This window comes from Carassius carassius, chromosome 16 (genome assembly GCF_963082965.1).
Source record: "Carassius carassius chromosome 16, fCarCar2.1, whole genome shotgun sequence".
In the NCBI taxonomy this organism is placed as follows: Eukaryota; Metazoa; Chordata; class Actinopteri; order Cypriniformes; family Cyprinidae; genus Carassius; species Carassius carassius.
In genome coordinates, this window is record NC_081770.1 from 12,680,678 (window position 1) to 12,707,638 (window position 26,961).

General features: G+C 39.0%; 2 protein-coding genes and 1 long non-coding RNA gene across 4 annotated transcripts in view; 1 reads left to right on the forward strand and 2 right to left on the reverse strand.

Annotated features, from left to right (window-relative positions):
- The window catches only part of LOC132159554 (uncharacterized), a 1,375,546-nt gene that overhangs the window by 199,608 nt on the left and 1,148,977 nt on the right, over positions 1-26,961 (forward strand). Inside the window, exons 26-30 of the mRNA XM_059569099.1 lie at positions 272-433; positions 510-683; positions 942-1,115; positions 1,220-1,393; positions 1,860-2,033. Of these exons, the coding sequence (XP_059425082.1) occupies positions 272-433; positions 510-683; positions 942-1,115; positions 1,220-1,393; positions 1,860-2,033 (858 nt within the window). The remainder of the gene's footprint in view (positions 1-271; positions 434-509; positions 684-941; positions 1,116-1,219; positions 1,394-1,859; positions 2,034-26,961) is intronic.
- LOC132159593 (uncharacterized) overlaps positions 1-26,961 on the reverse strand; it is a 200,473-nt gene that overhangs the window by 26,906 nt on the left and 146,606 nt on the right. The gene's annotated exons all lie outside the window — the stretch shown is intronic.
- LOC132159565 (uncharacterized) lies at positions 13,910-25,031 on the reverse strand. 2 transcript variants are annotated; one of them, XM_059569124.1, is made up of 10 exons: positions 24,919-25,031; positions 16,882-17,071; positions 16,636-16,726; positions 16,452-16,540; positions 15,868-15,993; positions 15,087-15,286; positions 14,825-14,984; positions 14,472-14,585; positions 14,312-14,356; positions 13,910-14,074 (listed from the first exon to the last, which is right to left on the reverse strand). In XM_059569124.1, coding segments are annotated over exons 2-10 (1,017 nt in total). In that variant the 5' UTR covers positions 24,919-25,031; the 3' UTR covers positions 13,910-14,072. The 2 variants fall into 2 exon arrangements, with proteins under 2 accessions (XP_059425107.1, XP_059425108.1); XM_059569125.1 differs by lacking the exons at positions 14,825-14,984; positions 15,087-15,286.

A 26,961-nucleotide genomic window follows, 5' to 3' on the forward strand; every position in this document is an offset into this window, starting at 1 on the left:
TATGAATATTCAATGCTTACACTTTATAACAAAGTAATTTAAAATCTAAATAGGTGTGCAATTATGAAATAACAATTTAATATCATTGTAAATAAAACCTTATACAGGGGTCAGGTTTGTTTTTTCTAAATTAATACAATCTCCTGCATCAAAGTAAATTTAAGATAAACAAAATTAAATGTTTTTCCCCATCAGAATCAGCTGATATTTTTCATTACACCAAAAATATTTGAAAACTGAACCGAATCCTGCTTCATCTTCTCTTCTGCAGGTTTTTGGGTCCTGATGCAGATGAAGCCTGTCAGTATGTGACTAGAATTGTGGGTAAAAACCCGTTACTCCTGAGAGAGCTGAATCTGAGTGAACGTAAACCAGACTTAAAAAAGCTTGCTGCTTTACTGAAGGATAAACACTGTCAACTCGACACACTCAAGTGAGTATATAAACTGTCAATGTTGTACTTTAAAGAAGTTTTGGAAACTTAATGTAAACTCTTTCTTTCTCTGCAGACTGAATAATAACAATATTAGAGCAGAAGGTTGTGCTGCTCTGATCTCAGCATTGAATTCAAACCCCTCAAACCTGAAAGAGCTGGATCTGAGTGGAAATAAACTAGGAGACTCTGGAATTAGGAATATAGCTCCTCTGCTAAAAAATATGCAATGCAGAATGGAGAAATTGAAGTATGTAGTTTTATATTTGTATATTTCTGCACGTTAATACATTTGTTGTTGTAAAATGGTGAGATTGAGTTAACATTCATCTACTGTACACGTATGCTTAATCGTCTGAATGGTTTAAATCAAAACACTTTAATTTGATGTAAAGATCCCAAGTCAAAATTATATTTATGAAATGTTCTGCAGCATTCTTCTGTTTATGAAGATGATATGGCTTTAAAGAATAGAGTTATCTTTTCTGCTCTCTTTCTCTTAATGTAGATTCAGAGGCTGTGATATGAAAGATGAAGGTTGTTCAGCTCTGGCTTCAGCTCTGAAATCAAACCCATCACACCTGAGAGAACTGGACCTGAGTGGAAATTTATTAGGAAAGTCTGGAGTTGAAAACCTTGGTGTTGTACTGAGCAACTCACTGTTCAAGCTGGAAATACTTTAGTTAGTAATCTTATTAACTATGGGGAACTAAATGGCTACTGTAAATGTTCAAAAACTTGATAGTCATGGATCTAAGCTGTTGTCCTCTCTCTTTCTGTACACAGTCTATGTGGTTGCAAAATTAAAGAGGAAGAGTGTCTCATCCTGACTTCAGCTCTGAAATCAAACCCATCACACCTGAAAGAGCTGAACCTGAGTGATAATCAACTAGGAGACTCTGGAGTGAAAAACCTCAAGGATTTACTGATGAACCCACAATGCAAACTTGGAAAACTAGCGTTAGTAACATTCCATGCTACATAATAGTAATTTTGCGCTTCTTTGTTAGTCATATGGTCCTAATAGCTAATGGTCAGAAGCTTTAGACAGCATTGAATTTCCACAGCCTGAATTTTCTTCTCTAGTTCATCTTTCAGTGTCCATGATTTACAGGCATACAGGAATATAAAAATAACTGGAACATGAATATGCCTAGATTTAATTTAAGGGTGATGTTCTTGTCCCTTTATATTGGCTTTAGTCTTTAAGTGCTATTGTAGTCTGGGCTATCCTGGCCATAATTTCTGGTTTGGATCTCTAATCAGATATCAGAGGTATTTGAATTGAGATACTGATTCCAGGCACTGGTTCTGGATGATTTGGGACAATCGAACCCTGCTCCATGAAATAATACCCAAGGTTTAATGATATATGACATATGTACTCAAAGAACTGAGTCTTTTTTTTTCTTTTCTCTGTCTTCAGTCTGTGTGGGACCAGTATTACAGAGAAACAGTGTCTCATCCTGACTTCAGCGCTGAAATCAAACCCTTCACACCTGAGAGAACTGGACCTCAGTGGGAATAAAATAGAAAACAAAGGAGTGAATCACTTATGTGACATACTGAAGGATTCACACTGTAAACTGGAGAGATTGAGGTGAGGAGCTCTATATATTAGTCAAAATTAGTAACGATCAGTTTAAAACAAGATATTTTATACTCTTTATTTTTTGAGCCTGAGTATACAGTGTATTTATAGAGAGTTGTTTGTTATTGATATTTGTTTTTAAGACTTCTTTTTCTCTGTCTGTCTGACTCCTTCTAGTCTAAATGACTGTGGCATTACAGATGTTGCTTGTTTGGCTCAGTCTTTGGATAAGAAGACATCATTGTGTTTTCTAAAAGAGCTTGATCTGAGTAACAATAAAATAGGAAACTCAAAGAAGCAGCTCACTGAGGTGCTACAGGGATCAGGCTGTGAACTGAGGTGAGTAAACACCACTTTGTTGGATTAAAGAGATCTACCTATACCTCATACATAGAAAGTCTTTCAAATATTTGTCAAAGGAACATTTTCATTAATCTTTATTAAATCGAGTTCTTGTGTCAGAACAACAATTTAAAATGAATTTGCCTGTTTCACCAAACTAGTAAAGCACAAACCTTGCCCCACCTTGTTGATAATTAAACACTGCAACTGACATAAAATCAGAGTCAAATCATTGAATCAGGCTGGGTTTGTGCTAAACTGGTATGAGGGAAATCACTCGATTAATAAAATGTTTGACACAAAGAAGGTCAGGATAGAAACCATGCAACTACAACAATAGCTTCATTAAATGCTTTAACAGAAGAAAATGATTGTACTGAAGACAGACTGATAATTGTGTGTCGACTGTAAGAAAATGCTGCACTCCTGGTAAAATCATTGCAGATACTAGGCTCAGCTCACAGTCGTCCACCATCACATGATCAATGTCTCTGTCTTTTCAGTCACGTTCAACATCATTTATTTTACTTTCAGTTACTGTACATTAGAAATCCCCAACACACATATTGACACTTTTGTCTAATATAGTGCATTCACATGAGATCTCATGTGCTAATAAATAACTTTTCATGTTCAGGCTTACAGAGTTTTGAGTTCAAAAGAGTTATGTTTTTATTAAAAATCATGTTTTTACTACTTGACATTTATTCTATGAAAACTGTGGGATATAAGATCTGTTTTATTCCTAATTTGTAGGAATAAATGTAAACCATACACTCATCCTCGTCTTTTTCCCTTACAAAGACTGGATTTATAGATCCTTTTGTAGTCACACTACAACACAAAGACAGAAGTGTATGAATGTTATTTGAATCAGTCACTAGTCTGATCACAGCAATGTTAATGTTAGTGTAATCTGTTACCATTTTTGTAGAAAAGTAATAGCAGAAATGTGGTAACGAATTTGCAACTTGTTACAGCCAACACTGATTTTTTTTCTCTGATCCAATTCCTTCTTACAGACTAGACCGTGAAAACTGGCTAAAACGATTTGGTGGATGGCTTGGGTTTTAAGCTCAAGAAGCTGTACAAACAGAACCTGTCAACTTCAGGTAAGAGATCCTCAGAAGAGCCTCACTATAGTACTGTGTCTATGGGGTTAAAGTAATCTACAGTGTACATGATGTATTCATTATCTCTGAGTTTGATGTCTTTAAAAACAGCACTGTGTAAGTTTGATAGGAAATTTAAGCAACTTTTAAAGGATTAGTAAACTTCTAGAATAAAAACATCCTGATTTTTAACCACAAATGCTTGTCTTGCACTAGCTCTACTTCAGGCATTATGTAATCACGTTGGAAAAGTTACTCGAAGTGCCAAACCATTGTTTATAATGTGAATGTGCAAAGAAAGTCAAAAGCCCTTTACAAAAAGTAAAACAGGATTTTTTTTGCCCTACCCTACCTTTCTGAACTGAAGTACACAGACAAAGAACTAACCAAGTGTGACTGCAATGCATCACAGATCTAGTGCAAGATGAGCATTTGTGATTAAAAAGTATAAAAAAAATATTTTAAATGTTTTTTAGAAAATGACTGATCATTCCGCTAGCTAAGACCCTTTATCCCTTGGTTGCGATCCATGTCGAGCCCTTTGAAGCTGCATTGAAACTGCAAATTGGACTTTCACTCCACTGGTCACCATTGAAGTCCACTAATGGAGAAAAATCCTGGAATATTTCCCAAAAAACTTTTCTTTTTTTTTTCGATTGAAGAAAACGAAAGACATGAAGTAAAGGAACAGGATACTTTTATTCTGGAAGTGAACTAATCCTTTAAATTGAACTAATGTAGAGTTTATTTTGCAAGCTTTTATTTGTTACATTTTCAAATTATTAAGTTTAGACCTTCAAATGAGACAAATTTGTTTTAATGAAACTAAGCTTATGTGATTGAATTACAGCTGTTGGTTTAGTGTTAATACAAATGGTCATTTTGTTTTATTTACAGGTTGATCAGAGAACAGATGCGTACAGTAAACAGGGGACTGTAAATTCTTCATCAGTCATGTAGTGGACTGTAGGATGCACTTAAAACACCCTTTCCACTCAACAATGAGGAAAGTTTCATTTCAGTGTGATCACGTTTATGTGGACAAACAGGCAGTTTCCACCTCCTACTAGCATGCATTTCAAATGTGTCTCAGTTCAAACTTTGTCAAGTCTCTCTCTTCTTGTTTTCCCCCTCTACATCACTTTCACAGCAGTGCTAAGTGCCGTGTGTTGACAGTGCAGTGATACATAATGTTCATTTATTCATCAAATCCTCCTTTATTGTATTTATAGTGTAAAGGGGAAATTCATTAGCTGGTGTGCCAAGGTAATTCATAACTGGATACTAATGCTTTGAAATTGAATATGAATTGATATGGAATGTATTTCTATGTAAATAAATACTTTATACTAAGTTTTATGCACAGATGCTGCATCGACCTTAAACATTTGGTACAAGACCTGTATGTGATTGAGTTTTCGTGGATTTTTCTGGAGAGTAAAGGCTAAGATTTTTTAACTTCACATTGTTGTATCTATTATTAGCTTATTATTATTTTTAAGTGGGTGTTTGATCAAATCATGACGCATGAGATATTCTGTGCATAAGTGGTATTAGTAATTAACAGGTCTTTGAGCTTTATTGTGATTGTTTTGTTGTGGTTTCTGCTTTCACTTTGTTGAAGTTTCTAATTGTTTTTGTGCATGTTCATGATGCTTAACTGTAATCTCTCTATGTTCATTAAACATGTTAATGACGATTACAAGGGAAATATTCTGCCTCAAATGATTCTCCTCAGGACTGAGTGTTACTAGTCAAACTGAGCTCAACAGTGTGAAGTTGTTTATACTAAATTTATATAGTGATGGCAAAATAAAATTCATATACATATTTTAGACTGATGATTTTAAGGACTTTAATTCATTGTTATTTATAATTTAATTAAATGGTCAAATTTTATAGTAATTATATAAATGGATATATGTGTACTTTATAATCTGTGGATTTAACATAACTCTCAATTATGACTATAATTTTAATATTAAAAGATGCACATATATGAAACAAGTAATTCTCTACTCAGAATAGACCGTGAAACTGAAAATGTCGAGTGGCTTTTCTGTTCTGCTGCTGTTACTTCAGAAAGTCCAAAGTCTCTAGTTCTGATGTTTATGATTGTGTTTTTTTTTTTTTTTTGAGCTTTGAGAATGTCTTTAAGTCCAAACATCCACAGTATCAGATAATTTGTCTGTCCTTTAACTCCAGTGTGTAGAGAGACACAATCTCTCTCGGTCAATGATACTGACTTCACTTCATCGGAAACACCTAATAAAAGGAACAGTTTTAATTTGTCTATCTCTGTCAGTAACCGATTAGGGTTAAGGTTGGTGAATTTTTTAACAGACTTCTAATCAGTGTGTTGATGTGCTGTGAAGGTTTTGGTTTTGTTATGTCTTGATTTTTTTTGTTCTGACTTGTGCTTTTATTTTGAAGTCTTTGGTCTCCTGTCCTGTATTTTCTGTAAAGGCAGACTCTTACTGCAAGAAAAGACAGTATGGAAAGCAAATGAACTGAGAAATCGTCTAACCAATTTGTTTTTATTTCATTTTTTACACTAGTCTAATGATATTCTGGTATTTGTGGGGCTGTTCGGAAGGAATTTGTTGCCAAAGCCGTGGGCATAGCTTGACATTTGAGCTATAAGGCAGTATTTCTCACTGAGTGTTTAAAAGATACAAGAGAATCATTGTCGGTTCAGCAGTGTCAAAAACATTATTCAATATAACATGTGCATTACTTATATATGTACATAAGACTCATTGCTAAATAAATTAAATTAAATAAAATTTACTTTATATTGGGCAATGACAATTTCAATGGCTTGGCTTAAATAACTTCAATTGGGATTTTTCTATTTTGTGTAACAACTCCCTGCAGAAATACATATGACTGTCATTTCCAGCAAACACAACCACATCATTATTATTATTTATTTATAAAGAAATTTTAAAATGACAGTGATGGAATCAAATATAGCCTAGTCTGGACATGCATGGTACAGTATTTTCTACAGTAACTTATTGAATGTTTGACTCTTAATGTTTGACTGAATAAATCAGCATCTTCGTTGGCTTCAGATCTCCAAACTGCTCTTGTCTTCTCGCCTCGTCGGCGTCAATGCTTCTCGTTTACCAATGAACCAAAACCCTGCTCTATAGTATGCTATGGTTATATAGTGTTGGTAGCACCTCATGCCAGAAAGAATTACATTTTGTTGTGACTGGGTCCATGGCTTTTTAATTTCATGAAAGGTAACTATGTAATTAAGGTAGTAAAAAAAACAATCGATGACAGGGCAGGGTTTGTGCTTATCATTCAGTTGGTAGACTTCATGCCATATGATTTATTCCAAACACTGATCTATAAAAATCCCCTTTCACTCAGAGCACTGTAAAAAGAAAACTGCCATACACAAACACGTCCCAGGATTAATGCTGGTATGGTGACCTATGTTTCAGATCTCTTCACATACGACTGTCCCAGCACTGATCACTGTTGTGTCCTCTGCACATTTTAATGAGGGAATCTGAGCTGTGGGTAGAAATTAAGTCATGGGTAAAAAGTGAATCCAGGACAGAGCTCGGGACACCACTGTGGTGCTCTAGTATTCAGGGTCAGATTTCTTAGTCTGAAAGTCTGTGACTGTGTTCATCACTGTGTGTTTGTGTGAAAATGGAATAAGAACAATATCATAATTTAATGCTGTCATCATATTATTTTCAAACCAGTGAACTGCTATCAGATGACATGAATATGTACTCTCCAGATCAGGGCCTGTCCAGACTCTGTCTGTGACACTAAAACACTTGTTTTCAGTTGATCTCAACACTAAAACAATATTATATAATATGAAATAATGCATGAAATTGTTAAATTAATTACCTTCTTGTTGAAATGACCACTAGATGTTATCCCAACTCCATTTGCTAATTTGAAAACGTAACACATTGTAACTTATGAATGATTTGGACTACTGGCCTCACACGATTTTTACAGAGGTGGCCAAAGTAAATATGCTGCTCAGGGGGTCCATAAACCATAGAGGAGCCCCTGAATAGAGTATTAGTAGACTGGTAGGATTAGGGTTAGAATAAGTTGACATACTTGCAAAAATACTTATAGTCAGTATCTGCTGGGAGACCATCACAATAAAGAGATTAATCAAACAGTCTACTAATACTTTAATGAGAGTTAGTTGACATGTAACTGCAAAGCTACTTATTGTCAAACGAATGCTCAAAAAGGACAATAAAAAAGGGTTTCCAAAGACACTAGAATTATATGGCTGAAGGGAAAGTATCAATAAGTGACATTAAAGTTATATTAGCTCAAGTTTATTGCAAAGTAAATGTAATATAAAAGTCACAAAGATGCATCTAAAGTCACTGATGTCAGTGCTGTTATCTGTTCAGTCACTAGAGGAAGCTACAGTTGTGTCATCTGCTTTAGCTGAGAGTTAAACCCACCATCAGACTTCTAAAGTCAAGTAGGCCTACAGATATTGATGTTTTAACAAAGAATCAGTTTTTCTTGTTCAGAATAATAATGCTAGAACATTTTTATTCGATTTTTTTTCAGGCAGCCCTAATCAATTATGAAACATTTAAATAAAAAAAAAGAAAATAATATTTGAAATCATTCCATACAGAATAAATATACAACTCCGTCTGTCATTTGAGTCAAATATAGCCTGTACCCTGCACTATTTTGTAAGTCGATGTGTGTTCAGTAAAGTCTGTCAAATTGTTTGCTGAGTCCTGCTCTCTTATTTAGCATCCATTAACATGTTTGCAAATCCACTTATGAGCCAGTGGTGAAATTTTAATTTTGTACCTCAATTTTGTTTTGTCCTGTAAATCCTTTTTTTTTTTTTTTTTTTTTTTACAGAACTTCCACTGTCTCCTCAGGAGGTTGGTGGTTTTCTAATTTTATCAATAAAGCTTTTACAATCCTTTCTGGGAGTTGTCATGACTGAACTAATGTTAAAGGATTGAGCCTTACTACCTGTGTCAGTCATTAACATGTTTACTCACCCAAAGCTCAATACATTTACATTTACATTTAATCATTTAGCAGACGCTTTTATCCAAAGTGACTTACAAATGAGAACAATAGAAGCAGTCAGGTCAACAAGAGAACAACAACAGTATACAAGTGCCATGACAAGTCTCAGTTAGTCTAGTATAGAACGCATAGGTAGGTTTTTTTTTTTTTTTTTTTTTTTTTAATATATAAAATTAAAAGACAAGAAAAGGAAAAGTGCTAGTGTTAGTTGGTTAAGTGCAGGCGAAAAAGATGAGTCTTTAGATGTTTCTTGAAAATGAGTAAAGACTCAGCTGTACGAATTGAGATTGGGAGGTCATTCCACCAGCTGGGCACAGTCCAGGAAAAGGTCCTTGAGAGTGATTTTGAACTTCTTTGGGATGGTACCACAAGGCAGAGCGCAAACTTCTGGAGGGCACATAAGATTTAACCAATGAGTTTAGGTAAGTTGGTGCCGTGCCAGTGGTCGTCTTGTAGGCTAGCATCAGTATCTTGAATTTGATGCGAGCAGCTACTGGTAGCCAGTGTAACCTGATGAGGACAGGAGTAACGTGAGCTTTTTTTGGCTCATTGAAGACAACCCTCGCTGCTGCATTCTGGATCAATTGCAGAGGCTTGACAGTACATGCAGGAAGAGCCAGGAGAGCATTACAATAGTCCAGTCTGGAGAAAACAAGAGAACAATACTGTAACAACTGTAACAACAATACTGTAACAACTTTGCAGTTTCCTAAGCTTTCAGACCTATTGTTCAATGCAGAACTCAGTTTCTTTTCAATTACATTAACATGAATGTTTACCCTCTCATCTAGACTGGGTCATAGGATCTCTAGAGTACAGAAGAAGAGACTGAGTAGCTGTGTCTCATTTAAAGTAGGCTGGGTCCTCCGGAGGTCACATTTTAAGGCTGCATACATCATCGGGGAAGTCTTATTTAAGAAAAGTAACCATTAAATTGCAAAGTAAAAAATAAATTATAGTATTTTAAACCTCACAATGAATAACAGTCAATTTTATTATGGTTACTTTTCTCAAAGAAGACATCCTCAATGATGTATACAGCCTTCAAATGCTAAATCCTAAATGTTCTTATGTTTGTGTGTGTGTGTGTGTGTGTGTGTGTGTGTGTGTGTGTGTGTGTGTGTGTGTGTGTGTGTGTGTATAACAGATTTTCACCAATGGGGTCAATGACACATTGCTCTTTTGCTACAGTAGATCTTTTGTCGCGTCAGTGAACCTTGGGACCAACACCCTGTCACCAGTTTGTGGTTTGTCCCTCCTTGGACTTCTCTTGGTAAATTCACCTCTGCTGACCGGGAGCAACCCACCATCCTTGCCGTTTTAGAGATACCTGACCCAGTCTGGCCCTCTGACCACCATCTCTTTATAACAGGTGTATGGAGTGTTTCAACAATAATTACATACATGTTAAAACAGCAAAACTGACAATAACTCAGAATAATATTTTTGAGTAATTTTAAACATTTCCTTCACAAATAAGAACCGTATAGTATCACACTGGTGGAATCAGAAGGTAATGCCATGATACTTTGTGGCACCTTAGTACTAAGATGGCGCTACGATTATACTATGGTACAAAAACATAGTGATGTGATGTGTTATTTTCTGTAATATTCATTATTATTATTGCTTGGTGTTGAGTTGAATTAAGATCAGTAAAATACATTAGACTGGATTCACCTGTTGTCAGCAGGGTAGCAAATATGTTTTACATATGTTTTTTATAAATATGTTTTATAAGACATACACTAGTGTTAAATGTACTTGCTTATAGAGTGAATATATACACAAAAAACTATCATTTCAGAAAAGTTTTTAAGCTTGTCATAAGAGCATCATCGCCCCCTCTCTGTCCTGATGTGAGAATGTCTGATTCATCAGTAAAGGACAGATGTTTACCTCACAACTATATATCCATGACCAATCAGAAAACCGTTTCCTGTTCAAAATGTTTAAAAAAGATTAAACATTAAAGATTACAATTGTTTCAAAGCATTGTTTCACAGACTAAAATACTGATTTGAACACAACAGTGTCAGAGTTTATCATTCTTCGACCTCAAATCATAAGCTGGTCTTTTAGAGCAGATGATGCTCATGGAGCGCCTCCTAGTGACTCAGTATTAAAACATATATTTTCTGCAACATTCATGCAATAATGATAATAAAAGTAATAATAATAATAATAATAAAATTTGCTTTTACTTAATGATTTTTTAAATGATGATGGTCAAATTTAAAATTATAACTATAATCACAGAAAAAAATGTGTAAGATATTTACGTGTATTTCTTAATATTGTGATGAGTAGTCCCATTTAGGGTCACAGTTCATATTTTCATAGTAATCTGGAAAAGTTTGCACATCTGGATCTGGGTGGTTCAGTGTAATGCAGTCCACACACAGTTGGTAGACATCATACCATCTGATCTATTCCAGCCTCCTGATTGGTTGATTGTAAGTTTGAATTCTGTTCTTGTTTGTATTTAAACAACTTTTTCTACTGTCTTTTTTCACCCTGATGGAGTCCTGTGGTCCACAGTATGTTGGAAAATAAAGATCCTTTTCTGACTTTTTTTTTTTTTTTAATTTTATTTCTCCATTCCACAAAGTGTTGCTGCTGTGCGTTCAACAGCAACTTTAACAATAATGTTCGCTCTGTTAAGTTACTAAAGTTCTTACTAAGTTTTAACTTAAATGTATTAAAATCGGTTTCACAGAGTTTGTACAGAGTTTAGAAACTTTTAGTTTTAAGCAGCCTAGACATCTCCACGATGTGCATGTTTTCATCTGAAAGTAGTATTATTTTTAGAGCATGTGTTCATTCGCAATAGCTTGATCCTGATAAATGCTAGACATTTATACAATGTCTTTAAGATGTTTATGATTCAGATTGCATAATAAACTGCTTTCCATGCTTTCTGATGTTTGTCAGATATACTGTTCAACAGATGTTTTCAACATGAAGTGCTCTTTAGCAAACCTCTTGGAGATGTAGGCCTCCGTGTCCTACTTGAAAATATTTAACATTAATATTGCAATAATTAACAATTTTTATTAGTACTAAACAGTTTATTAGTTTAATATAATTTTTATAACTTTATACAATAGCACTTTAATATCACTACGATTTCGATGATAGTCAATACAAGAATACAGATTTTTTTTCAAAGCAGCTTCATAAACGAGAAACAATTCTGCTGTAAAGCACCTCTAAAATACATTATTCAGCTCAAGTCAGTTCAGTATTGATTCTGTTCAGTTCAATAATGTGAAGTACATCAGTTATGAAATGAGTTCATTTCACCTACAAGCATTGAGTCGAACTTCGTTCAGGAAAAGAAAATCCATCATTGCGACTCGATGACTTTCCAAAAGAAGAACAAAAACAGAGGGATGTGGCAGTAAGAAGAAAGAAACATGTCCAAATAACTGTAACTCACTCTCTCAGGTCTGTTATAAATCACATCACTACTATAGCCTAGGCCTATCATCATTTAATGCCAGGGCAATGTAAAATAATATTAATGTCTGATCACAAAAGGAAGTTATTTCTAACACTGGATGTTGTAATGAAATTAATTTGGAGCAAAAACATCTTTAAATGTTTTTAAAAGCACTGTACAGCCCTGGAGTGTCATCCGTATGTGTGTTGATCGATCAGTGTTTAATATCAAAGTATACTGCAATTGGATATGAAAGCATGCACTAGTATTTATAACTCTAACGGTACTTCAATGTCAAACACCGATCTGTCTGCACAGCAACGCTTCAAGTTAAACACACCGTCTGTACCTGTTGGACAGGCCTGCACTGTTGTAGGCCAATTAAAGTGCTATAAAAATAAAGATAACTTGACTTTTGCTGATGGAGCAAATGGTAACACAAAAATTGTTTTTGCTCCTTCATTCACAAAGTTCACCTTATTGCAGTTTACCCCCGAGCACTCTTTGCATACAACTTGTTTGTGATTATTGACTTGAGCATACACATTGAGATTTCAATTGTAATTTGAAGCCAGTGTTTTTTGCTGATTGGATGACCACATGATCTATTTAAGGGATCAGTAACAATTATAATAAACTGCTTCCCTATTCTTGAAATAAGTTTTTGCAAAACTAGTGTATTATTCACAAAGCTTACAAAGCACGCACATGTTAAGTTGGACTCATTTGAGGTTTATATAAACGAAACTGAAAGTGTTGAAGGCAGGTGATGAATCCATTCGCAGTTCAGAAATTATCGGTGGAAAAAGATAGATACATAAAATACACTTAATGAGGAGTTTAGGTTATGAAGATGATGGCGTCAAATGGGTTATTAAACTGATACTAGAAAAGAGCAATTTGACCCAGGTAAAAAGGAAATATATTTAAATTGTGCTTATTTTGATATACTTAATGTATTGTAAGTATTCTGTATTAATTATATATTTAATTGTGTTATTTTGAGACATCTTAAAGTATACTAAATGAGGGCTTGAGACGAAGAACCATATAAGTCCATATTTTCAATTTTTGAATAATACATTTTTTTTCAATTTGGACTCTGAATATTATATTACTTTTTTTTTTAATTGAAGATAGACAACAAAAGCTTCCCAATTCTAATGAGATAGGATTTTTTAGTATCAATCTTAAAAATAAAAAGTTAGAGTAATTTACATTTCTGGAATGTGGAATAACAGTATATGTCCAGTTAATGTGGAATAACAGTATAAGTCCAATTAATCATATCAATTTAAACCACTGGAGATTTAATTCTTTTATCTTAGTTTTAATACAGTAACAGAACCTTAAAGAAAATATTAAGCATTTGTTTCTTTCAATTTCTTTTATTTTTTGCCAACGTAAATCACAGAACAAAAACGCGGACAATACGTTATGAACAATGAACAATACAAAGGCCTACTTATAGTACAGAAAATAAACGTCAGTACAAACAAACCGTACATACTTACAATAAACAATACATACAAACAATAAACAGTATCAGGTAGCAAACAGACGTTGGCCCAACGTTGTTGTGTTGGGCCAACGTTGGGTGCTGACGTTGGCCCAACGTAATTTTGTCCGTTGGGCCAACGTTGGGCCAACCATATTATTGGACAGCCAGCAGACCTTCTGCCAACCTAAAAATACCTTACCAACCTTCTGCCAACTTAAAAACCACTAAAACAACATTGGGCCAACCATGTAATTGGACAGCCAGCAGACCTAACAAATTTAAAAATATAGCCTATTTTAACCATCTGTCAACTTCATTAATAGTAAATCTGCAAACTTATAAATAAAACAAATTTTAAGATTGTGACATGGCCTATTCATTGTTGAATTGCATTAAGAGATGGCACAACAGACAAACTGAATTGGTTATAAAAATGAATTTATTGGTAACAAAATTAACTTATTGCAGTTTAATGAGAAAATGTGCAGATTCTCTTCCATATTCTGCAGAGTTTTTTGAAGCAAATTAGAGATTGTGTGTGGCTCTGATGATGAAGACGGAGCGGAGGAGAAGTAGCAGCATACTCCTGTAAAAAAACAACATACAAACAACTTTTTAGAACATTTAAGATTTGTCGTTCTATTTTAACTACACAACCCAAAACAGAAAAAAAAAAAAATCCTGCACAAAATTTTCATCATGTTGGGGTAGCAAATTTTTTATACATCTTAATGCAGTGTACGCCTAGTAAAGATGAAATACACCTCTGTTTAGTGGTGGGGTTAGACAGAGGAAGAAAAAACAATCATTGGAAGACATTTACATTCACTTTCACAGCTGCTGGAATCTGCTTGAGGCTTCTGCTTTTCTGTGTTAAAGAAAAAAATATAGTAATTATCAAAATGTAAATTACTTAAAACTTATATATTAATATATATAATAATTTCTAACATATTTGATCAGGCATAAAAGGGCTTGTGTACCTTTTTCTGTTGCTCTTTTTTTTCTTCCTCCATTTCGGTCTCCACTATACTTCAGCCAGGTTTTTATTTTTTCCTCGGCTTCCACCACTTTTGCTCCTTGTTTTTTGGCTGCATCTGTCAGCATGAAATTAAAGAAAATTGAACAGAGAAAGGGTTAGCAGATAGATCATATCTGAGGTGTATTTTGTAGAGTTCTGTATGATTAATGGATTAATTGGCATTCTTTCATTGACTTGCATTGTATTTTATCCAATGACACATTATGTGAGACTGTAAGGGGTTGTTTCCTCGTTTGCTATTTCAAAGTTATGTCTAAGTTTTGAATGTTTGAATGTTTTTTTAAAACATATCACCTATAACAACTTTTGCTAGCAAGAGTGTAGAAAATGGGCTCTTCTGTCCTCTCCCTTGCCAATTAAAATTGTTGGCCAACTCATTGGTTATTATTTCCCTCATGATTCTGTGGACAATGTCTTTGGCAGATGTTCCACCCAAGCTGGTAAGATATCTTGTCTATGAAAAAAAATCATGTGTTAAGCAGCAGTAAATCTAGATCTCTCTCTACGTATGTTAGTATTCTTTTAAGTGAAGTAACAGAACATCATTAGAATTTACTAAAGAACGTTGTGTGTCTCTGTTTGACAGCCTATCCTCCAGATCTTTTATGCCTGTCATGCTCCTTAATGGAAACTGAAACTCCTCATTTACAACTTCAGCTGCATTCTCTCTTCGCATAATAGCCTGAAGGAGGAGCGTATTCTGCCTGACTTGACCCTTTATCTCTTCCAGCATCTGGTAGAGCCGGAGTTCTCTTTCTGAATCAGACAAACATACGATGCAACATTATAACTACACAGAATTGAACATATAAAGAGAGAGTCTGCATCTCTTCTTTAGTTGTCTATCATAACATAACTTTTCCAGCCTTTTGTTGAATCTATCCCAGCTTTTTTTTTTAGACGTATTGCTGGCATTAAATATAAAATGTGCTTACAATTCCCATAAAATAGTAAAATTTGACATTTTCAACATTTGATATGTTGTCTATGTGTTTTTTTCAGCTAAATATGATTTTACAAGATTTGGAACTTTGTTTTTATTTTGCATTTTACATAACGTCCCCAGTTTTTTTTTTTTTATTGTGGTTGTAAATCAAAGCTCATTGATATTAAGGCTAATTTTTAAAAGCAGTGCTTAAAAGGTTTATCATTTGAAAATAGTACAACTTAGCCAGGTGAAGTTGGTTTTATTCTCATTTTTGGTTACATACATTTTATTTTGTTCCTTGAACAGTTTCTAATCCATGTTAGAGACTAAAAAGGAAATTACTAAAAACTCCTGTAAAAAAAAAAAAAAAAAAAACCTATTGTAAAAGGTTTGGAATAATTCTACGTACCATCTTGTCTTGGTTCAGGGACTGTCACTGCAGGTGCTGATGGAGCAAATGGTGGTATGGCTGGCAAATTCAGTCTTTTGGCTCCATTACTGCAGAAGTTTTTTTTTTTTGGTCTTTCCATTGTCTCTGCATATGGAACAGTAAGAGACAGAATCCGTACAATGTATAATACATTGCCAAACATCACAACATTTACTTCCGTCCAGAGTTTTATTCAACAGGAAAGTGACCAATGCTCAAAAGTTCCTTTCAACATATCGTCCCCTTGGAATTAAATATAGTTTACTACAACTCAATTTTGACAGAAATGTCAGATATAACCTTGTACTGTAATTGCCCAACTATTAGCTGCAGTTTATACATTTATTTTGCTAAATTTCTTCAGGTTAATACACGAGAGCGGTTAATATAGTATTAATGTTTTTTTTAAACTTGCATAAAACACTCTCCTGTGGCTTATACACAGGAAGTTAATTTAATTAATTCTAAGGGGACCATATTCCCAAGTCTTGGATTTAAGAAATCTGTGGTGACCAGCTATGTTGGGAAATGATGCAATGACCACTGTATGTTTTCGTCTGTACCTGTGTGGAGCCAGCTTGTTGAGGCCTGCACTGGAGGTCTTCCTGAGGCTGTATTAGATGTAAATCCATTTACATATTTTGATGATGGTCTGTTGGACACATTAAGAGTAATCAATTTTTTAAAAAGCGCAGTGCATAAAAGCAGTAGGCTATAAAAGGAGAACAGAGAACAGAGGAAACATACACTCTTTTCCGTACACTGTCCTCATCTGTAGACTCCAAACTGTTGCCTTTACAAAACTTCACCAGCTTTCTTCTGGCTTTTTCATAGGAATCTAAACGTAGAAACAAACAACATCACTAAGCCTATTATCTGAACATTTGAAAATAATTGCTTGGCATAACTCACAAGGAGCATCTTTTAATTTTTGAATAGTTATTTCTCTATATTTCTCAGTAATAATTAATAATTAGTTCCTTAAAGACTTACCATACTCAGCCACCCATTCAGTTATATATTCGTTCCATTCTTCATCAGGAGTTTCATTTTTTTCAACCGCTTTTCTACATTTTGTACCATTATATGGGGGCCAAAAGGAAATTTTTTTGTCGATGCTCAGCCAGTCACTTGGTATCACCTCTGTCTCATTCTTTTCAGTAAAAACAACTATAGAATACATCTATAAAAAAAAAAAAATATATATATATATATCTAGTGTTACAAACTATATACATATATTGAAGCTCTATTACTTACCCAGTGGAAATCTATCTAAACCAAAATATTTCCTAGTCTTATTGTTACTATTCTTTATGATTTGTAGGTTCTGTACATTTGTCAGATACAGAAGGGGCGGGGGGGGGGGGGGGGGGGGATTGGGGAAATCAAGCAGTATGCAGTAAAGGATATGCCACAAACCCATCCTTATACTGTAAAAGAAGGACTTTTGAAACAGTCTGTGTAGGAACAATAGTCAATGACTGCCCGGGTTGTTTCACAAAGGATATATCAAGAATTGATGAATCAATGGGATAGGTGAAAAAAGATTACTTGTTTTGGAATTTAAGACAGACTAGATGCGATGCTTCCTTGTCTTTTAAAATGTTTTTCACTATATAAATATCTCCCTTGAACAGAATATAGTTGTCTCCCTCTGATAAACTAATTAAAGTTCCACCATTTACATATTTCTTATACTGTGTAAACTGCTGAGATGTCACATTGTATGGAAAAGGCCCATTCTTATGTTCCTGGTAAAAACCATCCTTGCACACCCTTATTTTAGTTCTGACACTTGCTTTTTCTGACAATCTCCTGATGATCTGTTGAAGGGGCTGGGTAGGGGTCCTTATCATTTTTTTTTAATGTGTAGAGGAAGTTCTCAAATGGGAAAGCTGCGAAATTATGCAGCACACCAAACTGCCTTGCATCATTGGCAAGATGTATCAGCCCGTGTATGTTATACACAACGTAATTACCATAAACAGACTGAAAATGCTCGACAAAGGTGATCAGTAACTTTTCAGCAAAATCACAGTACTGGAGAAACAGTGAGGGGCAGCATAATATTCGAATGGCTACATGCAGAAGCATAAAATTGTGGTATAGAACATTCGGCAGATGGTCTTTCAGTGCTACTGGACCAGTGTACAGGAGAAAAGTTCTGAACTCTGTTGCTTTCCACCTATCTACCTCAACAAGGGATCTCCCTTTCCGTGCAAACTCTCTGGGGAGTCTCATGGCAAAGGACATAAGCACTGCAGAAATTTGGCCTATCTGATGAGCACCTAAACGAGATGGAAGTGGTCCCCTCATCCAAAACCCTATCAACTTTCTCACAACCCCAAGAAAAAACAGGTGCATAACATCTAATGGAAATTGGGAGACCATACCAATTCCAACCCTTGTCAACACACTGGTCCCTTTATGGTGAAACTCATCGTCTTTATTAATAAAAGACATATCTGTCCGTAAAGGTGAATCGACTTCAGGAAAAGTCATGCGATTTTCCGCCCATGTTCCCTCCTGTGTGCATTTTTCACAGCCGTGGTATGCATTGTGGGCTTTAATGTTTTTTACGAAAGCCCTCGCACTTGCATCGCAAACAAAATTTGAAATTGTAATGTCTACACATTTGCCAAGTACATCCACACCCTCTAATTTAAGCTTTCCATATTCATTCACAAATGATTCTAGGAACAGATTGACATTCTCTGGTTTTTTAGATCCAAGATATAAAGCGATGACGAATGGTTGCTTTGTTTTGTCTTCCTCTAGCAATCCTAGAATGGGCCAGAACTGCTTATTGCTGCTTTTGAACAAAGGTAGTCCATCAATATTCACTTGTAAATGAATGGCCTTTGGGAGAGGGTCTGTCTGGTTTAACACATGCCTAATGCCTTTCTCAACTCCAAAATAATGCATGGTGCCACCAGCCATCTGCTGGACCTCATAATTAGTTGGAGTGCCTAAAAGAGTGCGGGCATCCTTTGGGAGATATGGATGATATTTTCTCAGGATGCCCAACAGCCCATTTAGATGGCATTGTGGTATTTGGCTGTCTATTGCCCAGTCTCTGAGCTCCTCCCCAAGACACTCTGCAGACTCAACAAATTCGTCATCACTTGAGTCAGTTTCTGTCAGAGCATTTGACCAAAATCCATCAATCACGTTATCGTCAACATTAAACTCAGTCTCTAACTCGTCTGATTCATAGGACACAGGCCAATCAGATGCAGCATCTGACCACACATCATCAGCAGGGGCGTTTTTTAACAGGCATATGTTTACGTCGGCTGCGTCAGATTCAGCATTGACATAAACTGTCGGGTCTCGGGGCTAATCACCTGTCTTTTTGGTGTGGGTGTGTGTGTTGGGATGGTGACAGCTCACCACGTCTGCCTGTTTGTGTTTTCCCCGCCTCCCTTGTTCCCCGTTGTTAACCATAATTGCTCGCCACCTGTTCTCTATGTCCTTCTAATTTCTTCCCCTTTATTATTCCCTGTGTTTCTCTGTCTATTGTCAGACTGTTGTTATTCGTTCCAATAGCTCCGATCATCTAGCAGTTCTTTGTACTCACCCTGTCGTGTCTTGTCCTCAGGCTCCAGTGTGTTTGGCTTATTTCTCTGCTCTAGTTCTTACAAGCCCAGAGCTCCTAGTAGCTTCAGCTGTTCATCCTGTCACTACGAGTGAATCCTGTGAAACGTGACTCATCTGCTGTTCATCCTGTCACTACGAGTGAATCCTATGAAACGTGACTCATCTGCTGTTCATCCTGTCACTGCGAGTGAAACCTGTGGAGCGTGACTCTTTCTTCTCTGTCTCCGCTTTGTGAATAAAGCCTTGAGTTTACCCGCACCTGAATCCAGCCTGCTTTCTCCTGACAGAACAGTCTGACCATATTATGGATTCAGCGGGATCTGGTCCGCTTCGCGCGGCTCTCGCTCAACAGGGAGTGTTGATCGGGCAGCATGCCACTCAGCTCAACACCACCGCGCTGGATGTGGAAGTTCTCAGTGCCCGAGTCTCCGAACTCCTCACACGGGTGGACGATCTTCAGCAAGAGGCAACGAGCCGGGGTCCCGTTCCTCACACCGGTATGTCACACGAGTCCGAACCCCATGCCAACAATCCACCGGTCTACGATGGCGATCCTAACGCCTGTCAAGCGTTTCTCTCCCAATGCTCGCTGGTGTTTTCTCTGCAGCCCCGGCGTTACGCTAATGAAGAGACCAAGGTGGCTTACGTCCTTACACTCCTCTCGGGCCGTGCCCGCGAATGGGGTATCGCCGTTTGGAGATCGCGGGCTCCCTGTTGTGCCACTTTCGCGGTTTTCAGTCAAGAGATGGCCAAATTGTTTGATCGCTCTGCTCAGGGTGACGAGGCGGCGGCCCAGTTATCACGACTGTCTCAGGGGAGGAGCTCCGTGACTGACTATGCTATCCAGTTCCAGACTTTAGCTGCGGCATGCGGCTGGAATGAGAGCGCGCTGCGCGCTCGTTTTCTTGAGGGGTTGGATTTCGCCATTTCGGATGAGCTCGCGGCCATAGAGCTCCCGCGGGAATTGGATAGGCTCATTAGTCTCGCGCTCCGCATTGAGGGTCGTCTCAGCCGGCGCCGCAAACAACAGCAAACACCCGCCCCGTGGCGCCACCTAGAGTTCTCTTCAGCCAGTTTAGCCAGCCGACAGCCCTCGGAGGAGGAACACATGCAGTTGGGTCGTCTACGGCTTACACCACTGCAGAAGCAGGAGCGTCTGTTGTCGGGGGCGTGTCTATACTGCGGCAAGGGAGGCCACTTCGCCCTTCAGTGCCCATTAAAGGGCCAGGGTCCACCAGTGAGGCGGAGCGTCCTGGTGGGCACGGTTCTCAGCTCAAGCTCTCCTGCAACACGCACTCAGCTGCCGTTCCAACTCTCCTTCCAGAGTCATTCACACACTGGACTCGCCCTTGTGGACTCAGGGGCTGAGGGAAACTTCCTTGATGCTGCCTCTGCTCAACGTTGGAAGATCCCGCTTGTTCCTTTGGCTAGCCCCGTTTCAGCATGGTCATTAGCTGGCCGTCCCCTTACCACCATCACCCACGTCACTTCCAAGATAGACCTCCATATTGCTGGCAGTCATCATGAGCGGATTGAACTGTTTATTTTTGATTCCCCTATGGCTCCTTTAGTTCTGGGACACCCATGGTTGCACAAGCACAATCCCCACATTGATTGGGTCTATAATTCTGTTTTAGCCTGGAGTCAGTCTTGTCATGTTTGGGTGCTGCTTTTTGTCCTGTCTCTGTGTCTTGTGTTCCTCAGGAGGATCCCTCTGACCTGACTGGTGTTCCGGCGGAGTACCACGATCTTCGGGCGGTCTTCAGTAGGGCCCGGGCCACCTCGCTACCTCTGCATCGCCCCTACGACTGTGCCATTGATCTCCTCCCGGGCTCTTCTCCGCCTAAGGGTCGTTTATATTCCCTTTCAGGTCCAGAGAGAGAGGCCATGGACAAGTACATACGTGAGTCACTTCAGGCTGGGCTCATCCGCCATTCCTCCTCTCCCGCTGGTGCAGGGTTTTTCTTTGTTCAGAAGAAGGACGGCTCCCTGCGCCCTTGTATTGATTACAGAGGTTTGAATGATATTACTATCAAGAACAGGTACCCCCTACCTTTAATGTCTTCTGCTTTTGAATTGTTACAGGGAGCTCGGGTCTTCACCAAGTTAGACCTGCGCAACGCCTACCACTTGGTGCGCATTCGGGAGGGGGATGAGTGGAAGACGGCATTTAACACCCCTTCGGGACACTACGAGTACTTGGTTCTTCCGTTTGGTCTGACCAATGCTCCAGCCGTTTTCCAGGGACTCGTCAACAGCGTGTTGGGTGACATGATTAATCAATTTGTCTTTGTGTATTTGGATGATATTTTGATTTTTTCTTCTTCTCTCCAATTACACACCCAGCATGTCAGACGGGTTCTCCAGCGGTTACTAGAGAACCAGTTGTTTGTCAAGGCGGAGAAGTGCGAATTCCACGCTGAGTCTGTTACGTTCCTTGGCCATATTATTTCTACGGAGGGGATCAAGCCTGATCCCGCTAAGATTGAAGCTGTTGCCCAGTGGCCGGTCCCTGACTCCCGGAAGGCTCTGCAGCGTTTCCTGGGTTTTGCCAACTTCTACCGGCGTTACATCTGGAATTTTGGTCAGATCGCTGCACCGCTGACAGCCTTAACCTCCACTAAGGTGTCTTTCAGGTGGAACCGGGAAGCGCAGGTAGCCTTTGACATTTTAAAGTCCCGTTTTGTCTCTGCACCTATTCTGATGGTTCCAGATCCGGAGGCCCAGTTCATTGTCGAGGTTGATGCTTCTGACGTTGGGGTTGGCGCAGTTCTATCTCAGCGTTCCCTCCATGATGGGAAGGTTCATCCTTGTGCATTCTTCTCTCGTCGTCTCAGCCCTGCAGAACGTAACTATGACATCGGCAACAGAGAGCTGCTGGCGGTACGATTGGCCTTGGGTGAGTGGCGTCATTGGTTGGAGGGGTCAGCGCAGCCCTTCTTGGTCTGGACGGATCACAAGAACCTTGAATACATCCGTTCGGCCAAGAGGCTGAGCTCGCGTCAGGCCCGCTGGGCGCTCTTCTTTGCCAGATTCAGTTTCACCCTCTCGTACCGGCCGGGATCAAAGAACACCAAGCCTGATGCCCTCTCTCGCCTGTTCGGTGCTCCGGGGGGGGGAGTTTGCGGCCGAGGCCATCCTTCCTGAGGGGGTGGTGGTCGGGGCTCTTTCGTGGGGTATCGAGCAGCGAGTTGAGGAGGCCGGTCGAGGGGTGCAGGTGCCGGGAGAGTGTCCGGCGTGCAGGTTGCTGGTGCCGGCTGCGCTGCGCTCTGAGGTCCTTGAGTGGGGTCACTCATCCAGGTTAGTCTGCCATCCAGGTATTCGGAGAACGTTGTCTGCCATCCGACAGCGTTTTTGGTGGCCTACTATGGCCGCAGATGTTAGACAGTTTGTGTTGGCCTGCCCCACATGTGCCCAAAGTAAGCCTGTCAATCGCCCTCCTGATGGTCTACTGCATCCTCTCCCTATCCCTTCCCGTCCTTGGTCACACATTGCCCTTGATTTCGTCTCTGGGCTTCCTCCGTCGAAGGGAAACACTGTAATTCTCACGGTGGTGGATCGCTTTTCCAAAGCGGTTCATTTTATTCCCCTGCCCAAGCTACCCTCCGCCCGGGAGACCGCCCAACTGGTGGTGGATCACGTCTACACACGTGATAGGGGTCCCCAGTTCGTCTCCCGGTTCTGGAGGGAATTTTGTAGACAGATTGGGGCCTCTGCTAGTCTGTCATCTGGTTTTCATCCTCAGACCAATGGGCAGTGTGAGCGGGCCAACCAGGATCTAGGAAGAATGCTCCGCTGTCTAGCATCCAACAATCCGAGTTCCTGGTGTCAGCAGCTCTCCTGGGCAGAATACGCCCATAACACCCTTCCTGCGGCCGTGTCAGGTATGTCCCCTTTTGAGTGTGCTGTTGGTTATAATCCACCTCTGTTCCCATCACAGGAACCCGACGCAGCGGTTCCATCTGCCCTGGCTTTCGTCCAGCGCTGCCGTCGCACCTGGGAGAGAGTCAGGAGGATTTTGGTCCAAGCCTCTGACAGAACCAAGGCTGCAGCTGATCGTCGCCGGTCCTCTCCTCCTACCTATGTGTGTGGTCAACGGGTTTGGCTCTCTACCAAGGATCTGCCTCTCCGGGCGCCTTCTCGTAAGCTGGCACCCAGATTCATTGGGCCTTTCCGCATCACCAAGGTGGTTAGTCCGGTGGCGATCAGGCTCAAGCACCCTCCTACTCTTGGTCGGGTTCACCCGGTGTTTCATGTTTCCAGGGTCAAGCCTGTGTTCTCTTCCCCCCTTAATCCTGCTTGCAGTCGCCCCACCCCCCCACCCCCTCGTCTTGTGGATGGATCTCCTACCTATACGGTTAAGAGATTACTCGATGAGCGGCGCCGCGGCAGGGGGTTTCAGTATCTTGTGGACTGGGAGGGGTATGGTCCAGAGGAGAGGTGTTGGGTGCCGTCCCGGGACATTCTGGACCGTTCGTTGATTGAGGACTTCCGGCGGCATCAAGGTAGGCCCCTTCCTAGAGCGCCAGGTGACGCTCCTGGGAGGGGGGGTACTGTAGGGTCTCGGGGCTAATCACCTGTCTTTTTGGTGTGGGTGTGTGTGTTGGGATGGTGACAGCTCACCACGTCTGCCTGTTTGTGTTTTCCCCGCCTCCCTTGTTCCCCGTTGATAACCATAATTGCTCGCTACCTGTTCTCTATGTCCTTCTAATTTCTTCCCCTTTATTATTCCCTGTGTTTCTCTGTCTATTGTCAGACTGTTGTTATTCGTTCCAATAGCTCCGATCATCTAGCAGTTCTTTGTACTCACCCTGTCGTGTCTTGTCCTCAGGCTCCAGTGTGTTTGGCTTATTTCTCTGCTCTAGTTCTTACAAGTCCAGAGCTCCTAGTAGCTTCAGCTGTTCATCCTGTCACTACGAGTGAATCCTGTGAAACGTGACTCATCTGCTGTTCATCCTGTCACTACGAGTGAATCCTATGAAACGTGACTCATCTGCTGTTCATCCTGTCACTGCGAGTGAAACCTGTGGAGCGTGACTCTTTCTTCTCTGTCTCCGCTTTGTGAATAAAGCCTTGAGTTTACCCGCACCTGAATCCAGCCTGCTTTCTCCTGACATAAACCTCACTAAGAATATTGTAAGCCCTCCGCTTTGCCTGACGTTTAAGTGTTCTGTCTGAATAAATGTTGTTTGCAGACATAGTATGCTGCCAAACAAATAATTTACGTTAATTACAGTTACTACAGCTGATTTCGCGTCTGTTTAATCTAGATTACGAAAGCTACAATGTTAGAATGTAGCAGGCTGACGGCTGGCTAAATTATAAGGCTACATTTACATCAGATTGCTAAAGTGAAGCCATAACAATGCCTCACTAGATAATAGACTGATTATATATTAAAACAATATATTGAATCGAGCAGATTACCTTGGACTGGCTGAGTTAACGGCTGAAGTGAAATCTAGAAGAAGGCCAACGGTTAGAAGATAACGGAAGATAACGGTAATTCTAAATCACGCGCTCACTGTTCTCGTGGAAGAATGAGCTCGCGCCTCAGCTCTTCTAACTTGAGAGTGCGCGCGCGGCCGCAGCGCTCTCTGCTGCGCTAGATCAAGCGCACTAGCGCAACATCTGTCCCTCACCGAGATGTAGAGGGTATCGATTTTTACTGTTTTTATTTTATGTAACCGTCTCTTGTAATACGATGTCCTGTCATTTCTTTGTCATCTTTAATAAATACATTGTTCTGATTTCACACATTTGATGCATTGTATTGCTTGGAAACAACGTCATAAAGAGGAGCCAGACACTCTTTTCCCCATGTTTACTGGGAAGAATAAACATGAAATGATGTATATATTTGAGAGAAGTGGGGGCCCTTGCAGCTGACCATATCAACGTTGGCCCAACGTTGTATTTCTGTCCGATAGGTTGGGCCAACGTAACCAACCCATATAGACGTTGGCCCAACGTCTGTTTGCTACCTGTTCCTTGCAAACATCTGGATTCTAAAGATGGAGTACAGCAAACAAATAAAATGGATGTGATTTGTAATTGTATGCTGTGCTTTTGTGCATCTATGTGTTGCAGCATGCACAGAAATGTTATTTCCTATTAAGTAGATGAGTAAACTGCTTTCAATAAATTCAATAAAAACATTTATTGATATGACAATTAATTACAACAGATTTAAATCATTAAAGCCACGATTTTAATATTAATACATGGGAATTCATATAAATTCACACTTTACGTTAGATTATTTACGTTTTTGTAGCTGCTAAGTATTTGTATATAAATACGTCTAAGTTGTACGTTTTTATGTGCATGAAAACGTAAGTAAATGTACGTGTGGTAGAACCACATTTAACGTAAAAATACACACGTATTCTCATGAGATCACGTTGGTCTCACAGGTGTTGCTCACCAGTAATCACGCCACCGGCCTCGCGCCGTTCTCCCGCGGCCCTCAGTCTCGTCCTGCTCGCCACAGTAAACACAGTGAATGGCAACTGTAGAACGCAAAAGCGAATCCCGGACATTTTGGCCGATCTCGAAATCCTGGGATCATACATTACATTTGCATAGCACTTTACCTCTGATATCGATCTCAAAGTGCAAGAATATGTTTCCTGACTGGGCAACAACAGTGAGCTGAATCCTAACCAGTTTGTGCATGCTGGCGTTATAGGGTGGCAAGGCACCCGACGCCCTATAATGCCAGCGTCCAGTGCACCATTAGATCAGGTAATGTTGTAGGGCAACATTTAATGTACTTTAATATGTATTTAAGTTCAATTTTAAGATAATAGTAATATATTTTATTATACTTAATTGTGTTAAAATGGACCTATTTTAAGTACATTTAGTGTATTTTATTAGTATTTCTTTATATTGCATTTTTAAAACATTTTAAAGGTACTCTAGGAATATAACTTAAGTATATTTTTAATTTCATATTAATGTGTTCCCAGTATATTTTAAATATGATATCAGCTTATTAATAATGTATTAGTAGAACACTGTAAGACCCACTATTAGTACATTCAAAATATATTTTTTGCAAAACCATTCATTATGAAATTAATATATTTTAATGTATTAAAAGTACAGTTAAAATATATATATATAAAAAACTAAAAAAATATTTGTATAAAACACAAATACTCTTTGAAAGATAGTAAACTTTAATGAACTACATTAGTACAACAACATATGAAAACTAAACAAAATACATTAACATAAAATACATCTGTATTGAACAGAACCAAAAAAAACTTACTTAAGACAAACAAAATGATATACAATTGCTGCAAAATTCCCTTTATCTTTTTAAAGTGAATTTAAGTTATTGGCCTTGGAGGCCAATTGCTTCATTGTTGCACTTTCTTCTGATCAAGGCTCGCACCTCAGACACTGTCGTGGTCGGAAACTGTTTGATCACAGTATCTATGAAAAGGGAAAAAGATT